This window comes from Pogoniulus pusillus, chromosome 3 (genome assembly GCF_015220805.1).
Source record: "Pogoniulus pusillus isolate bPogPus1 chromosome 3, bPogPus1.pri, whole genome shotgun sequence".
Classification (NCBI taxonomy): Eukaryota; Metazoa; Chordata; class Aves; order Piciformes; family Lybiidae; genus Pogoniulus; species Pogoniulus pusillus.
Genome location: NC_087266.1, coordinates 11,085,818 through 11,099,597, shown reverse-complemented (window position 1 = coordinate 11,099,597; position 13,780 = coordinate 11,085,818). Strand labels below are relative to the sequence as shown.

The following is a 13,780-nucleotide window of genomic DNA, read 5'->3' as shown; positions in this document are numbered from 1 at the left end:
AGAACCTAACAACATTTTGCTTTCCTGACTGCTTCCAGCAGTGACATATTATATGCTAGCTTTGAACACCAGCACACAGCTCCTTTGGCTGGTCAGAGGCAAATCTTCTCTCATTTCCTAGGTTTGTTTTGATGATTATTGTGGGTTTAGTTCAGTCACCTTTAAACACACAAATTCTTAGCCCTATCTTTTGCATTAGCCTTGTGCCTAGAACCTAGAGATCTTCATACCAAGGCACACCAGACAAAATGTAACATTTCCCCTCCTTTAAGCTGTGTTATCATTACCCTTGACATCAGTGCTCCACTGCTCTTATCAACAGTAATTACTACCCTCCTAGTCTCTACTCCTCAGAAATATAAACTTGAATGTCTTCTAAAGAAAAGGGAAGACAGAAGAATTGTCAATAATCACCAAAAGAACAAGAGCCTGCATCGAGTTCTCAGGACTTTAGGGTTTGTGCTGCATCTTTCCCTGCTAAGTACAGCAAATTCTTTACAAGGTGGCACTATTTTTTCTTGGTGGATTTTTTTCTCCCCTACTTTTTTTCCCCCCATTTTTTCCTGACTGTGGACTCAATCAAAGAATATTGTCACCAGGCCATTATTTCTCTCTATGATTTAAATTAAGCAACAGAAAATGTCTCTAAATATACCAGGCTTAGTATCTTTGAGTGTGTTTTTCACACTAAGTTTAGCTACTGGAATTTGGGCTTCTTGGAAAAGCAAGAAGGACCAGCAGAACAGAAGCTTGACTGAAATGGCCATGGTTGGAGGCAGGAATATAAATATTTTCATTGGATTGTTTACTGCAACAGGTAAGTGTTCTTAAAGGACTTCTTAACATGCATTACATAGATCTGGGGGGGAACTCTTGTTTCAAAGCAAGTGAACTCCTTTAATGTCAGGGCAGATTCTGCCTAAGTGTGACTTTAAAGGAGTATGGTTTCATGAATCATTTTGGGCTGGATTCTTCCAAACCTCTTCACACTGAGCAGAACTTGATGCTTATGTAGATTCTTTTAAATTAAAGAGATTCATTCAAGAGTTTAGTTAAGAGTTTAATTTCAGAGTGACCAAAGAATATGATGCTTTTCATTACAAGAGTTCAGTTAAAAGTTAAAGAGTTTAATTTCAGAGTGACCAAAGAATATGACACTTTAAATTAACGAAGACTGAGGTCTGGATCTTTAACCAGTTTCTGTTATCCAGCACAACATAAGAATTTCACTCCTGAAATAACCCAGCTCTGTGTGGAATACATTGCTACTCATGGTGAGCATTAGCCTCTCTCCTAAACAGAGAGTATCTCCTGCTCACTGTTGCTGTCCACTTCCCTTGTCTCTCCTTGTTGCCTGAAATTTGCTTCTCTGACCTGTTCTTTGTTGGTTTTGTTTTGTTTGGTTTTTAAGACTTCCCTAAGTGATATTTGCCTGCACAAGGCACTTAAGCCCACATTGTAAGTTTGTGTTTGGATTGCAATATTTGTTTGCTATTTTTTTTTCCTTACTATTTGCTCAGACTTCTTAAGTGATGCTCATGAAGGATGGTCACAACAGACCAAAAAAAAAGGACAATTCTATTTGCCATAGCAGAAACCTTCCACTAGGAAAAACTAAATTAAACAAGAATATGTACAAAATGCCTCTCAATGGTTGAACATTGAGCTTTTCCATGTACATGTAAGTATTCATAGAAACAGAGAATCAACCAGGTTGGAAGACATCTCCAAGATGACCCAGTCCAACCTATCCCCCAGCCCTAGCCAGTCAACTAGACCATGGCACTAAGTACCTCAGCCAGTCTTCTCTTGAACACCTCCAGGGACGGTGCCTCTACCACCTCCCTGGGCAGCCCATTCCAATGCCAATCACTCTCTCTGGCAAGAACTTCCTCCTAGCATCCAGCCTATGCTTTCCCCAGCACAACTTGAGACTGTGTCCCCTTGTTCTGTTGCTGGTTGCCTGGCACAAGAGACCAACCCCCACCTGGCTACAACTTCCCCTCAGGTAGTTGCAGACAGCAATGAGATCATCCCTGAGCCTCCTCATCTCCAGGCTAAACAACCCCAGCTCCCTCAGCCTCTCCTCACAGGGCTTGTGTTCCAGACCTCTCATGAGCTTCATTCTTGAACCTGGGAAATCATTTAGCATGAGGTTCTAATGCTGTTACCTGTACTCAGCAGCACACCTCACTGTGAGAAGAAACTTTGTAAAGGAAATAGAGATGTGATTAAATATTTGTACAAGGCAAAGACTTAAAAGCTCATCTTACAAGACTAGTTGAGAATATGTACCACAGTCCTTACCTTTTCCTCTTCCATGTTTGCAGCCACCTGGGTTGGAGGAGCCTATATCAATGGCACAGCTGAAATTGTCTACCTGCCTTCAAAAGGACTATTGTGGCTCCAGGCACCTGTGGGATTTGCCTTGTCCCTTGTTATTGGTAAATAATTCATGTAATCAGGGCAGATAAGTTTTAAAAACAGTATTTCCTATTAATATATTAAGATGTGTGACAGAAAGTATAATACATGCTTGAAGGTGATGTTGCTTCTTCACTCTCCCATAGACACAGAATAAACAATTAGAATCATAGAATCAACCAGGTCGGAAGAGGCATCCAAGATCACCCAGTCCAACCTATCCCCCAGCCTTAGCCAATCAACCAGACCATGGCACTAAGTGCCTCAGCCAGGCTTTTCTTCAACACCCTCAGGATGGTGACTCCACCACCTCCCTGGGCAGCCCATTCCAATGCCAATCACTCTCTCTGGCAGCAACTTCCTCCTAACATCCAGCCTAGACCTCCTTCAGCACAACTTGAGACTGTGTCCCCTTGTTCTATTGCTGGTTGCCTGGGAGAAGAGACCAACCCCCACCTGGCTACAACCTCCTTTCAGGTAGTTGTAGACAGCAATGAAGTCACCCTTGAGCCTCTTCTTCTCCAGGTTAACCTTCCCCCCCCCCCCCCCCCCATCTCCCTCAGCCTCTCCTCATAGAGTTTGTGTTATCCTTAAAACTAAAACATTTGAAAAATAAAGAGTATTAGTAGTTTGGTCTTAGTGTAGAGTTTTGCCTGCTTGAAGGAATTTCTGGGACAAAAACCTTACCTTAGAATTTCAGAAGCAGTGTACATGCTGCTCTTTTGCCCTGGTCTGTAATTCATAGACTGCTGAGAGTATTGGTATCATTTTAATTACACCTTCAACATTTCTGTGTGTTGAAATAATACAACCTTGATTTTTCCACACAGATGCATTCCTCTGACCAGTTTTATCTCAGATTTAATTTGTAGTGCTTCCAGTTTGTGCCACTTTACAGCTGGTCACTGTTTTGTTGAAATCAAGCTATGTTTGCAGAGTACGATACCTAAGCTGACATTTCTAACTCCAAGAATTACTGGACTCACTCTGAGGTTCAGCTGTCTGACCAAGACCAAAGTTACTTCCAGTCCACACTGAGGTATACCATAATTCTCTAGAGACACAGGATGATTAAAGCAAGGAGCCCTGTGCAGAACTTCCACAGGGATTTCTGAAAGAGCAATAACTTTTATTCTCAAGTCAGAGAAAAGAGCCCAGCTGACGTGAATATGAATCAGTCTTGGAAACCTATTGCCAGCATTTCTTATGTGAGTAATTCTTCCTAATGAATCTGGGGAGTGCAGGTCTGATCCTGCAATCTTTACTCAAGCCAGCAGTGCCCAGACAAGCAGTCCTGCTGGCTTCAGGGTTAGGCATTGCACATATTCCTTGGTTTTAATGAAAAGCTGTACGTCTGAAGTCTAATATTTAGATGAAGCTGAGTGGGACTCAGTAAAACGTGCAGGTTAATACAATATAGTTCTGGGAAGAGACAATAAAGCCAAGAAAATTTAATGTCACCAGAAAATGACATTATATCAATGTAATGGTCATCCACTTTGTCTGTTATTTAGCCAAATATGAGTCTGCAATGTCTCACTCTGTCTACTGACACCACAGGAAGTGTTTCAGAAAACTTTGTGCCTCAGGTTTTTAGGTCATTGGAGATGGAGTTGAGACTATATATGAGTATCCTCTTAGCTAAGTTCTGTTTCAGTCACACAGGCCTCTCATCCCATTTGGGGTGCCCTACAGGGTGCCACCTGGCCTCCATCAGCCACTCTGGAATGACGTAGGTCTGCCAAAAGTGGAGGGTCCTATCCATCACCTGTAATCAGATGTCCCTTTATCACCTGGGACCTCTCAGATGGCTGAAATCCCACATTTAGGAGAGTGAAATGAAACCCCAGTGTCTACTTGGCTGCAACATTCCCTAGGGTATATTATGTATGAGTTCCACACTCATTGTAGGGGTCTGATACCCAAACAATATTCTTACTCTTTTTTTCCCCCACCAGAATATATTGCATACAAAATTCTACCAAACTTTCATCACTTCTGACAGGTGGTTTCTTCTTTGTAAATCCAATGAGATCGAAGAATTATGTGACAGTGATGGATCCCCTTCAAGAAACTTATGGGAACCTGATGGGAAGCTTACTCTTCATTCCACCACTGCTAGGAGAGGTGTTCTGGTTTGCAGCTATCCTGGCATCCCTGGGTGAATATTTACTTTGGTCTTATACCTGTTAAAGGTCATATGACACAAGTACCAGAGCATAATACACAGATGGGAATTGTGTTGCACTAAGCTCTGGAAAGCTGTGCTTGGTGTCACTTTTTGTGAGAGGAACACGAGCACTCCTCATTTCTAGAATTGATGGGTTTAAGTTTAAACCAAATGACAGTACTATGTATTCATGATACTGTAATAGAGAGGTCTGACAAGATGAGTTAATACCTTCCTCTTGCCTGTGGCAAGGGCTGTGTAGCAAGGTAGCAGAAGAGCAGAAAGGGAACATGAGCTCTCCTGAACCCTTATACTGCTAACTCTCTGTGGATTGTGCACAGGTAGCACAGTGTGGTGTGCTGGCATCAAGGGCATAGCAGCTTCTTATTGACTTTGTCTTCTGCACTTCTGTCTTAAAATACTTGACCACTGTACTTGTCTGCAGGAGCAACGATGAGAGTCATCTTGGATATTGGAGGCTCTTCAGCTATATTCGTCTCAGCATGCATTGTCATACTCTACACTCTACTGGGAGGCATTTACTCTGTTGCATACACAGATGTCATCCAGCTGGCTTTCATTACACTCAGCCTGGCAAGTCCTGTGCCTTCCTTTGTTACATATATCCTAAGGGGAAAAATCTAGCTCTTCTTCTCAGTATCTCCACCAACATCAGCCCTTGTCCTATAGTTCCTCTTCAGGAGAATGGGTCTCCTAAAGCATCTTAGAGTCCCCATGCATTTCAGACAGTGCCTACACAAGCTATCAACCTTGCTGGCTGAATGTAGCTTCTCACAAGTAAGGTCTACAGAACCTGCCCAGAACAATCTCGGCTGGAGAAGTCTGCTTAATGAAGGCACCAGCTGAGCTGAAATACAAACTCATGTTCTTGATGATGCCATGACCCAGAAACACACAGGTTTAGAGTAAGGAAGGAGGAGGCAAGGAAGACTTAGTCTGGGTTTAAACTTAAGTAACTTTATGCTCTACGTTTACCTTCATTTCAATCACAGAATACCAGGAGCTAGAAGGGACCTTGAAAGATCATCTAGTCCAACCCCCCTGCCAGAGCAGGATCATCTATATCAGACCACACAGGAACGTGTCCAGGCAGGTTTTGAGAGAGGAAGACTCCACAACTCCTCTGGGCAGCCTGTTCTAATGTCTGAAGAGATTCTACAAGAACAAGGACCCAGGGGAAATGGTTAACAGTTTCCATTTCTATCCTAGTGGATCTGCATCCCCTTTGCCCTGGTAAACTCTGCAACAGAAAGTATTTATTACACTGCAACCCATCAATCTTACCAAGGCCCTTGGATTGGGAAGATAGAAAGCCAGGATCTTGGAAGGTGGCTGGACGACTTCTTCTACCTGGTATGGACTATTTCTTTGGCAGATGGCTGGGAGAAGGGACTGTGCAGCAACTTTCTGCTGGAAAAGTTGTGGTTTCTTCCAACCAGGAGCCCTATGTTGCACAGTTCACAGGAACAGGATGATGTGCAAAACTTTCTCTCACAGTCACTCTGCAGCACACTGAAAGCACTAGTGAGATCCAGAGCTCAGCTGCAGGAAGGAGGGCAGTAGGGACTCTCTATCTTTTCCTCACCTGAAGGACTATATCACAGTATCACCAAGGTTGGAAGAGACCTCACAGATCATACATCTCTTGAGCAAGACTATCAAGCTAACCAGTTCAACTCCTGGCACCTAAATAGAGCATTTCCCACCTTTTCAGAGGTTGGTCTTGCAACTTCAATTGTATACTTTTAACCTAATTATGTAAAAGTCCCTCTATTAGAAAAAAAAATACTAAGTAAAATGGCATGGCTGCAGGTGATCAGAAAGTGTGGTGCCACTGGGTCCACTGCTCAACTCAACTTTTCATCTCTCGCTACAGCCAGGACTAGAGCAGGTTGTTAACTCTTGCTAAACTGGTAATAAGAACACACAGAAGTCTGAGCTCGTAGATAAAATCCTGAGATTTTATCTAAGTAAATTTGTCTGCTAAGAAAGTGAAAAGGGTGATTTGCTTTTCAATCTGAGATTATGCTCTACCTGTGTTTGCTTAGATGCCTTACAAAAGTTGCATTTCTGAAGAACTACTCTTCCTTCCTCTGTTCCTGTTTCATTATGACAAGCAACTGGATGGATGGGTGTTGGGGTACGGATGCTGGCGAGAGGCGAGATCGGGGTACTGATGACTCGAGACAGCAGCTTCTAGGCATCTGTGCATCAGTACACTCTATTAAGGCAATGCAATGGGTTATATAGCCCCCAGAGAGGGTGTGCACAACCAGCCTGGGGCTGGCCGAAGTGGACAGCACAGATTGGTCCCAGGTTAAGTGTAAGGCAGAGATAGGTTACCTGTGGTAAACAACCTGTGAGTACCACCCAGGGGGGCTGGCCAGGGTCAGCCCCCCTGGGGCTGCGTCCGCCCCAGGGGCCGGCAGATTCCACCCCCTGACAGCTGTGCGTGGGTTGCTCACTGTTCTCAGCCCAGGCCTTTGGGAATCAGTAAGACTCCAAGGACACTTCCCATCACAGGGCCTGATGTTTACATTCCATACCTCGTTGCAGGAGAAAGCTTCCCACAGATGGGTGGATGGATGAATGGATGGATGATGTCTTAAAGCAGCCAGCAGCCTGGTGGGTACTACTGGTAACATCTGAGTTTTTCAGGTGTTTGGGAGCATCCCGTGGCAAACTTATTTCCAAAGAGTGCTCTCCACTGCCTCACCAGGACAAGCAAGGCTCATCTCCTACCTCTCTGGATTTGGGTGCTTTTCAATGGCCATCCCTCCTGTGCTCATTGGTGCAGTTGCAGCATCAACAGGTAAAATTAATTGACTCTGAATAATGAACATGTTTTTGTCAAAGGTGATTAAATCGAGGTCCAAAGTGCTGATTTAGCTTTCAAATTACCTAGCCTTGTATACCCAAAAGCACAGCCCTGACCAGCCCAAATGCCAGCCCCCTAAGATTTGCTATGAGACATTAAACAGCTCTGAGACCTGTTTAAAGCTATTTTGTTACAGTGAAGTGGCTTTTCACAGACATGGTGTTGAGGACCTTGTAAAGCACTGTATAACCCTGCTTTCCCATAAATCTTACCCTTGCTCCTGTTAACATCCTCTGCATGTAAGGCTCAGCAATAGTGTTACAGACCTATGCTGCCTGTGAGCAGCCAGGACACCAGACGTTCAAAGAAATGAGTTAACTCACTCATACATCTGTCATTAGGGGCATCAGGGCAGAACTCCCTTCTCCTCACAAGGTCTAGTAGGTTGACCTTTAATTGTCTCACTTCTGGAAACACAAGATGTGCAGCTGATTTCCACAGATTGTACTGGGGAAAAGGAAAACTGTTGGGAGTATCACAGTATCATCAGGGTTGGAAGAGACCTCACAGATCATCAAGTCCAACCCTTTACCACAGAGCTCAAGGCTAGACCATGGCACCAAGTGCCACGTCCAATCCTGCCTTGAACAGCCCCAGGGACGCTAAAGAGGCTCAGAGATCATAAGAGGAAACAGAAAAATTAATCCAAATCTTAAAACACCAAGTGGGTTTTAGCCCTGCTGTGACTGTTCCCTGCTTCAAAGACAGCAGAAATGTCAGGGAAGGATTTGTTGTGACTTTTCCTTGTTCTGTTTTAAAGACTGGAACCAGACGAGTTATGGTCTTCCAAGTCCACTCGAGAGAGGGGAATCAGCGATGGTACTGCCACTTGTTTTACATTATCTCTGCCCAGAATACATCTCCATTGCTGGTTTGGGAGCCATTGCTGCTGCCACAATGTCTTCTGCAGACTCAGCTCTCCTCTCCGCCAGCTCTATGTTTGCTCACAATATCTACAGGAAAATCCTGAGGAAAAAGGTACTTGATTCAGCAGCTCTGGTGTCAGGAAAGATGCTTTTGCTTCAAGGAAGCTTTGAATTCAGTCTATGTAGTCCTTGATTAGAGGAGTCTATCCTTCAGCTGCTGAACTGAGTTCTGCGCTAGAGCTTCCAACACAGGTCAGGAGTGTTTCTATCCTTAGTGGGGGTACAAACACCCACACTGATGAGCTTTGCTCTTTACAAAATGACTGGTATAACATTTGGGCCAGGGTACTAAGTGAAGCAAGCAAACAAACAAACAAAAAAGTACAACCCTTAAAACTACAGAGGGCAGCATCATCTCCAGGGATGTCTGCTTCAGGTGCCTGCTGGTGGCAAGCATTGCCCAAAAGCAGAGAGGGTGTGATGAGAACCAGCCAGGTCTTGCCAGGCCAGTGCAGTGCTGATCACCCCACCGGTAAGTGCCATGTCTGTAATGTTACAATCTTTATTTTACAGGCTACCGAGGCAGAGGTCTTATGGGCCATGAGGACCTCTATGCTGGTGTTTGGGGCTGGGGCTACTGGTCTGGCTTTTTACTCCAGCTCTATCTATGACCTCTGGTTCCTCAGTGGGGAGCTGGTCTACACCCTGCTATTCCCCCAGCTGTGCTGTGCCCTGTTTGCTCCCAGCACCAACACCTATGGCTCAGCTGCTGGCTTCTTCGTTGGGCTCCTCCTGAGGTTGCTGGCAGGGGAGCCTGCTCTGAGCATCCCACCTATCATCTGCTACTTGCCCTGCTCGCTGGTGAATGGGACCTACAGTCAGCTCTTCCCATTTAAAACTGTCACCATGCTTCTCACCTTGGGGACAATCATCACAGTTTCGTACCTGGCTGAGTTTTTGTTTCAGAGAAACCTCCTTCCCCACGGGTGGGATGTTTGCAATGTCACAGGGGGAAATAGTACCCTCATCCCCTTGCAGCAGATGAAGAAACAGATGGATTTGCCAGCAGTTGCACCAGAAGACAACTGTGATTAAATATGGGTCCTCATTTGAAAGGCCACAATGTATCTGGCAGTCTGAGCGTGGCAGAAGCAGCATTGCTCTTCCCTTTGCTTTCTGCAGCAGTGAATTTATCTAAAGACCTTGCAGAGTAACAAGACTTGCTCTGTTCACCCAAGGTGAATGCATGTGCTCACAGTCTGCAGTGATTAAAAGTGCATGGTGATGGACCACCTCAGGCCTCAGCAGTGTTTGCTTCAGTGTTTGCCCTGCCTCTAGAGCAGGGCTACAAATCATGCTCCAGCATTTGTGGCATTCTCAAATCTCATACTTCTCTCACCACAAGGGAGATGAATTAATGCTTAATACAGTGGGCATTCTTAATTAAAAAAAAAAAACACCAACAACCCAAAACAGGTGAGCAAACCTGTTCCTACTACTAGACTTTTAGCATAATCATCCCCAGGGAGTGCATCAGACCTATAAAAACACACATTACTGAATGCAGTGCAACCACCAAGCACTCCAGCAGCAGTATCAGTTCTGCACCACTCATTGTGTGCTTTACAAAACTCTCCTTGATACTACAAAAAACTTTGCATGTGTCTCTCCCCAGACACAGTTTCAGACCACACAGCCATTCTGCCACGTGGTCCAGGAGAGGGCATCCCCTCTCACATGGTCCAGTTGGGCAGAAGTAATTATGCAACATTAAGCAACAACCCTTACATAAGGGATAAGAATTTTTTATGTAGCCACTCAAACAGCTGGGGAAATGGAGGTGTCAGAGAGACTCTCAAATGAGTCTTCCCTAAAACACCTGGTTAAATCACTCAGGTGAAGTTGTCAGCCCAGCACAGTGATGAGATGGTGTGGGTGTGAGAGAACTCAGAGAACTGTAATGACAGAAAAGTGCTGGCAACTGGTTCTGAACCTGGAGAGCAGCCAGACAGAAAGGGACCTGGGGGTACTGGTAGATAGTAGCTGAAGCTGAGCCAGCAGTGTGCCCAGGTGGCCAAGCGAGCCAATGGCATCCTGGCCTGGATCAGGATGAGTGTGGCCAGTAGAACAAGGGACATCATTCTTCCCCTGTACTCAGCACTGGTCAGGCCACACCTTGAGTACTATGTCCAGTTCTGGGCTCCTCAATTCAAGAGAGATGTTGAGGTGCTTGAACATGTCCAGATAAGGGCAATAAAGCTGGTGAGAGGCCTGGAACACAGCTCTGTGAGGAGAGGCTGAGGCAGTTGGGGGTGTGAAGCCTGGAGAAGAGGAGGCTCAGGGGGGACCTCATTGATTTCTGCAACTACCTGAAGGGAGGCTGTAGCCAGGTGGGGGTTGGTCTCTTGTGCCAGGCAACCAGCAACAGAACAGGGGGACACAGTCTCAAGTCGTGCTAGGGGAGGTCTAGGCTGGATGTTAGGAGGAAGTTCTTGATAGAGTGATTTGCCATTGGAATGGGCTGCCCAGGGAGGTGGAGGAGTCACCATCCCTGGAGGTGTTCAAGAAAAGCCTGGATGAGGCACTTAGTGCCATGGTCTAGTTGACTGGCTAGGGCTGGGTGCTAGGTTGGACTGAATGATCTTGGAGTTCTCTTCCAACCTGGTTGATTCTGTGATTCTATGAACTTGCCTGAAGAGACCCAGAATCCTGAGGGCAAGATCCTGAACCATTCAAGCCATCAGGTCTGACCAGAAAAGCCCTTGATACCTTGTTTGCATGACTTATCAACATCTCAGAAGAAAAACAGACCAGCTAACTAGAAAATTTGGTCTCTAACCTGAGATCTGATAGACCAACACTGTCCCGCGGTGGGATGGATCATTAAGGTGAAATAAAGATTCAGAAGGATCCTGCAGTGATGGCTCATGAAAGGTTGTCATTTTATTCCTCCCTTGGCAGTCCTTTGGTAGCTCACCAGGGGTCAGTCACACTCTGCCCACAACAGCTGCTCTGGGCAGCCCCTCACCACAGAACCTTTTAAAAGTGGCTGAGTGAAGATATTTACTGATCTATTCAAAATGCTCCACAGCAGAGCAACCCTGACAACCAAACGAGCTGCTGAGGGTGAAAACATTATGCTGCCCAATGAACTGTTTACAGAACATTGCTGAACGTCCTGCTGTGCATGCACAAGGTAAGATGCATTGCTGGTGCCACTGTGCATGGCCACGGCAAGCTCAGCAAGGAGCCATGTGTCAGTTTGAACTGTACCAAGAAAAATGCAGTGGCTCATGAGAAGGACTGGTGACCTTTTGATGACTCTGCTCCATGAGGAGCATCCATCCCTTCTAAAATGCCCATCCTCAGCAAGATGGAGATTCTGCCTTGTCAGAAAAATAGCACACAACTTAATGTTTTTTTCCTAGTGTTAGCAAACACCTGGGCACATTTAACATCCTCTGTACAGCAGTCCTGTCGATATGCTTTGAGAAGCATGACCAGAAATTCTTTCCTGTATCTCTAGAGACCGTCGTGAAATATTAATGATACCATGTCTGGAAAAGGGAAATAAAACTGCTTGGAAAATTAAAGGCATTGCCATTAACAATGGCCCTAGGCAGTCACCCACTGAGGCCTTTCATACCCTAGTGGTTTGAGTGGGACCATGTGAGATCATACTTAGCTAGGGAAGGCACCAGAGCTATCATTAGAGTAGCGCCAGAAGAACTGGGCTCTTGTTAAATCACAGTTGCTGATTGGAGCACACACCCCTGCGAGATTTAGGAGTGACCTAGTTTGGGGACCTATATGGCCCTCCGTGTGGAGCAGACCAAAGATGACATAGTGCATATGCACAAGGGCAGAGACCTGCTGCATGGCTCAGATGAGAGTGAAACTTCCACGTCCTCATGTCAAGGTCAGCATTACACTCACCAACCATCCTACCCAGCAGCTCTAAAAGTCAAATGACTGCATCTGGAGATACAGCTGCTGTGTCCAACTTTTCCTGCTGTTCCCCTGCAGAGTCCTAAAGTTTAACATTAAAACTTCTCATCCTCATATGCTTGGCTTGACACACAATAGATCCACAGCCTCCTGTGGATCCACACTAGATCCACAGCTTCCTGAACCGACATTGAAGGACAGCACTGTGGGGTAGGACTTTGCTGAAGAGCATCACCACCACTGTCACATCACCACCCAGTGCCACCACAGAAAACTCCCAGTGACTTCAAATAGCACTGTAAGGGGTATCTGGCATACTCAGCAGAGACACTTAGCCTTTACAAAGCCTCTCTAAATTTCATACCACTAAAACATGCTCCGTTTTGTGCAGAGAGATGAAAATGGCAAAGGCACAATTACTGCAACTTTCTTGAATGTTTACCATTTTCCATCCTTTTATGACACCCTCCTCAGAACATCCCCCAGCAAGCTTAAAAAGAAAACATTCATCAAGGTCAGACAAAGTTTTGAAAGCAGTTAGCAGCAAGTAAAATAAATAGAAGAGCAATTCCAGCCTATACTTAGTGACAAAACACCTAGTTGTTCCAGTCCAGCACACCCAAAGTCCTTGAGGTGTTGCCAGCATGGGGGATAATGACCCAGCTCCCATGAAATCATTCCTTTCACAGGAACTCCAGTTCAGTATTCTTTTCTTTTCCTAGCCTTGCCTTTATAAAACATTTTGCTTGGGCACTGGCAGGCCCCAGTTTACTTTTCCACTTGCAGATTTACATCCTTTGTCCCTTAGATGTGCCTATGTCAATAGTTTCAGGTTTTGCTAACTTTTCTCAGTTGAAGCAGCTGCTACCTGTTTCTGGCATTTTAGAGGTTAATAGCACCTTATCTGTCACGGCTAATTAAAAAGTAACAACCCCCAGAGACCCAAACCTGCAATTTGGAAAGCAGTTGATTTGCCAGGAGTTCTCAGCACCTCGGCAGATCCTTACCCTGCAACTGTGGATGTCTGGTTTATGCAGATGAGAACGACAGGAACACAACACTTCTGAAAGGAAACCTCCATCTCTTCCCCTTTCCACTTATGCTGGTTTTTAGGATTTCCTAAACGTGTCTGCACTGAGATAACAGCTGGTGTCTAAGAAGAAACAAACACTTGTGGATTTGCCAGACGTTTCTAGCACCATCAGGGAGATACTGCCACAGGAGCCATGAGCTGCGTGGAGCCAGGATGATCCTCTTCTTGTTCCCACACAAATGCTGTGCTCTCTGGCTTTACCTTACATGCCACACACCGAGCTTCCCTTGCAGTTCTCAGGCTTTGCTACAACCTCTGCTGGAGAATACATCACCTCAGACAGCAGAGTTTATTTCTTTTCTTCTGGTAACCTTTCCTGCTCTAGACCACCACTGACTTTCCTGCTCCTGTAACAAGGGAAGAACTGAACGGCATTAGAA

At 45.3% G+C, this 13,780-nt stretch overlaps 1 protein-coding gene across 1 annotated transcript; it reads left to right on the top strand.

The window, feature by feature from the left end:
• The first annotated feature begins 639 nt into the window (after nt 1-639).
• On the top strand, nt 640-9,454 carry LOC135173283 (high affinity choline transporter 1-like). The gene is made up of 8 exons (XM_064140083.1): nt 640-817; nt 2,331-2,444; nt 4,430-4,585; nt 5,040-5,188; nt 5,825-5,968; nt 7,274-7,427; nt 8,254-8,471; nt 8,933-9,454. Exons 1-8 carry the CDS (start codon nt 640-642, stop codon nt 9,452-9,454), a joined length of 1,635 nt encoding a protein of 544 aa, XP_063996153.1.
• The last annotated feature ends 4,326 nt before the right edge of the window (nt 9,455-13,780 follow it).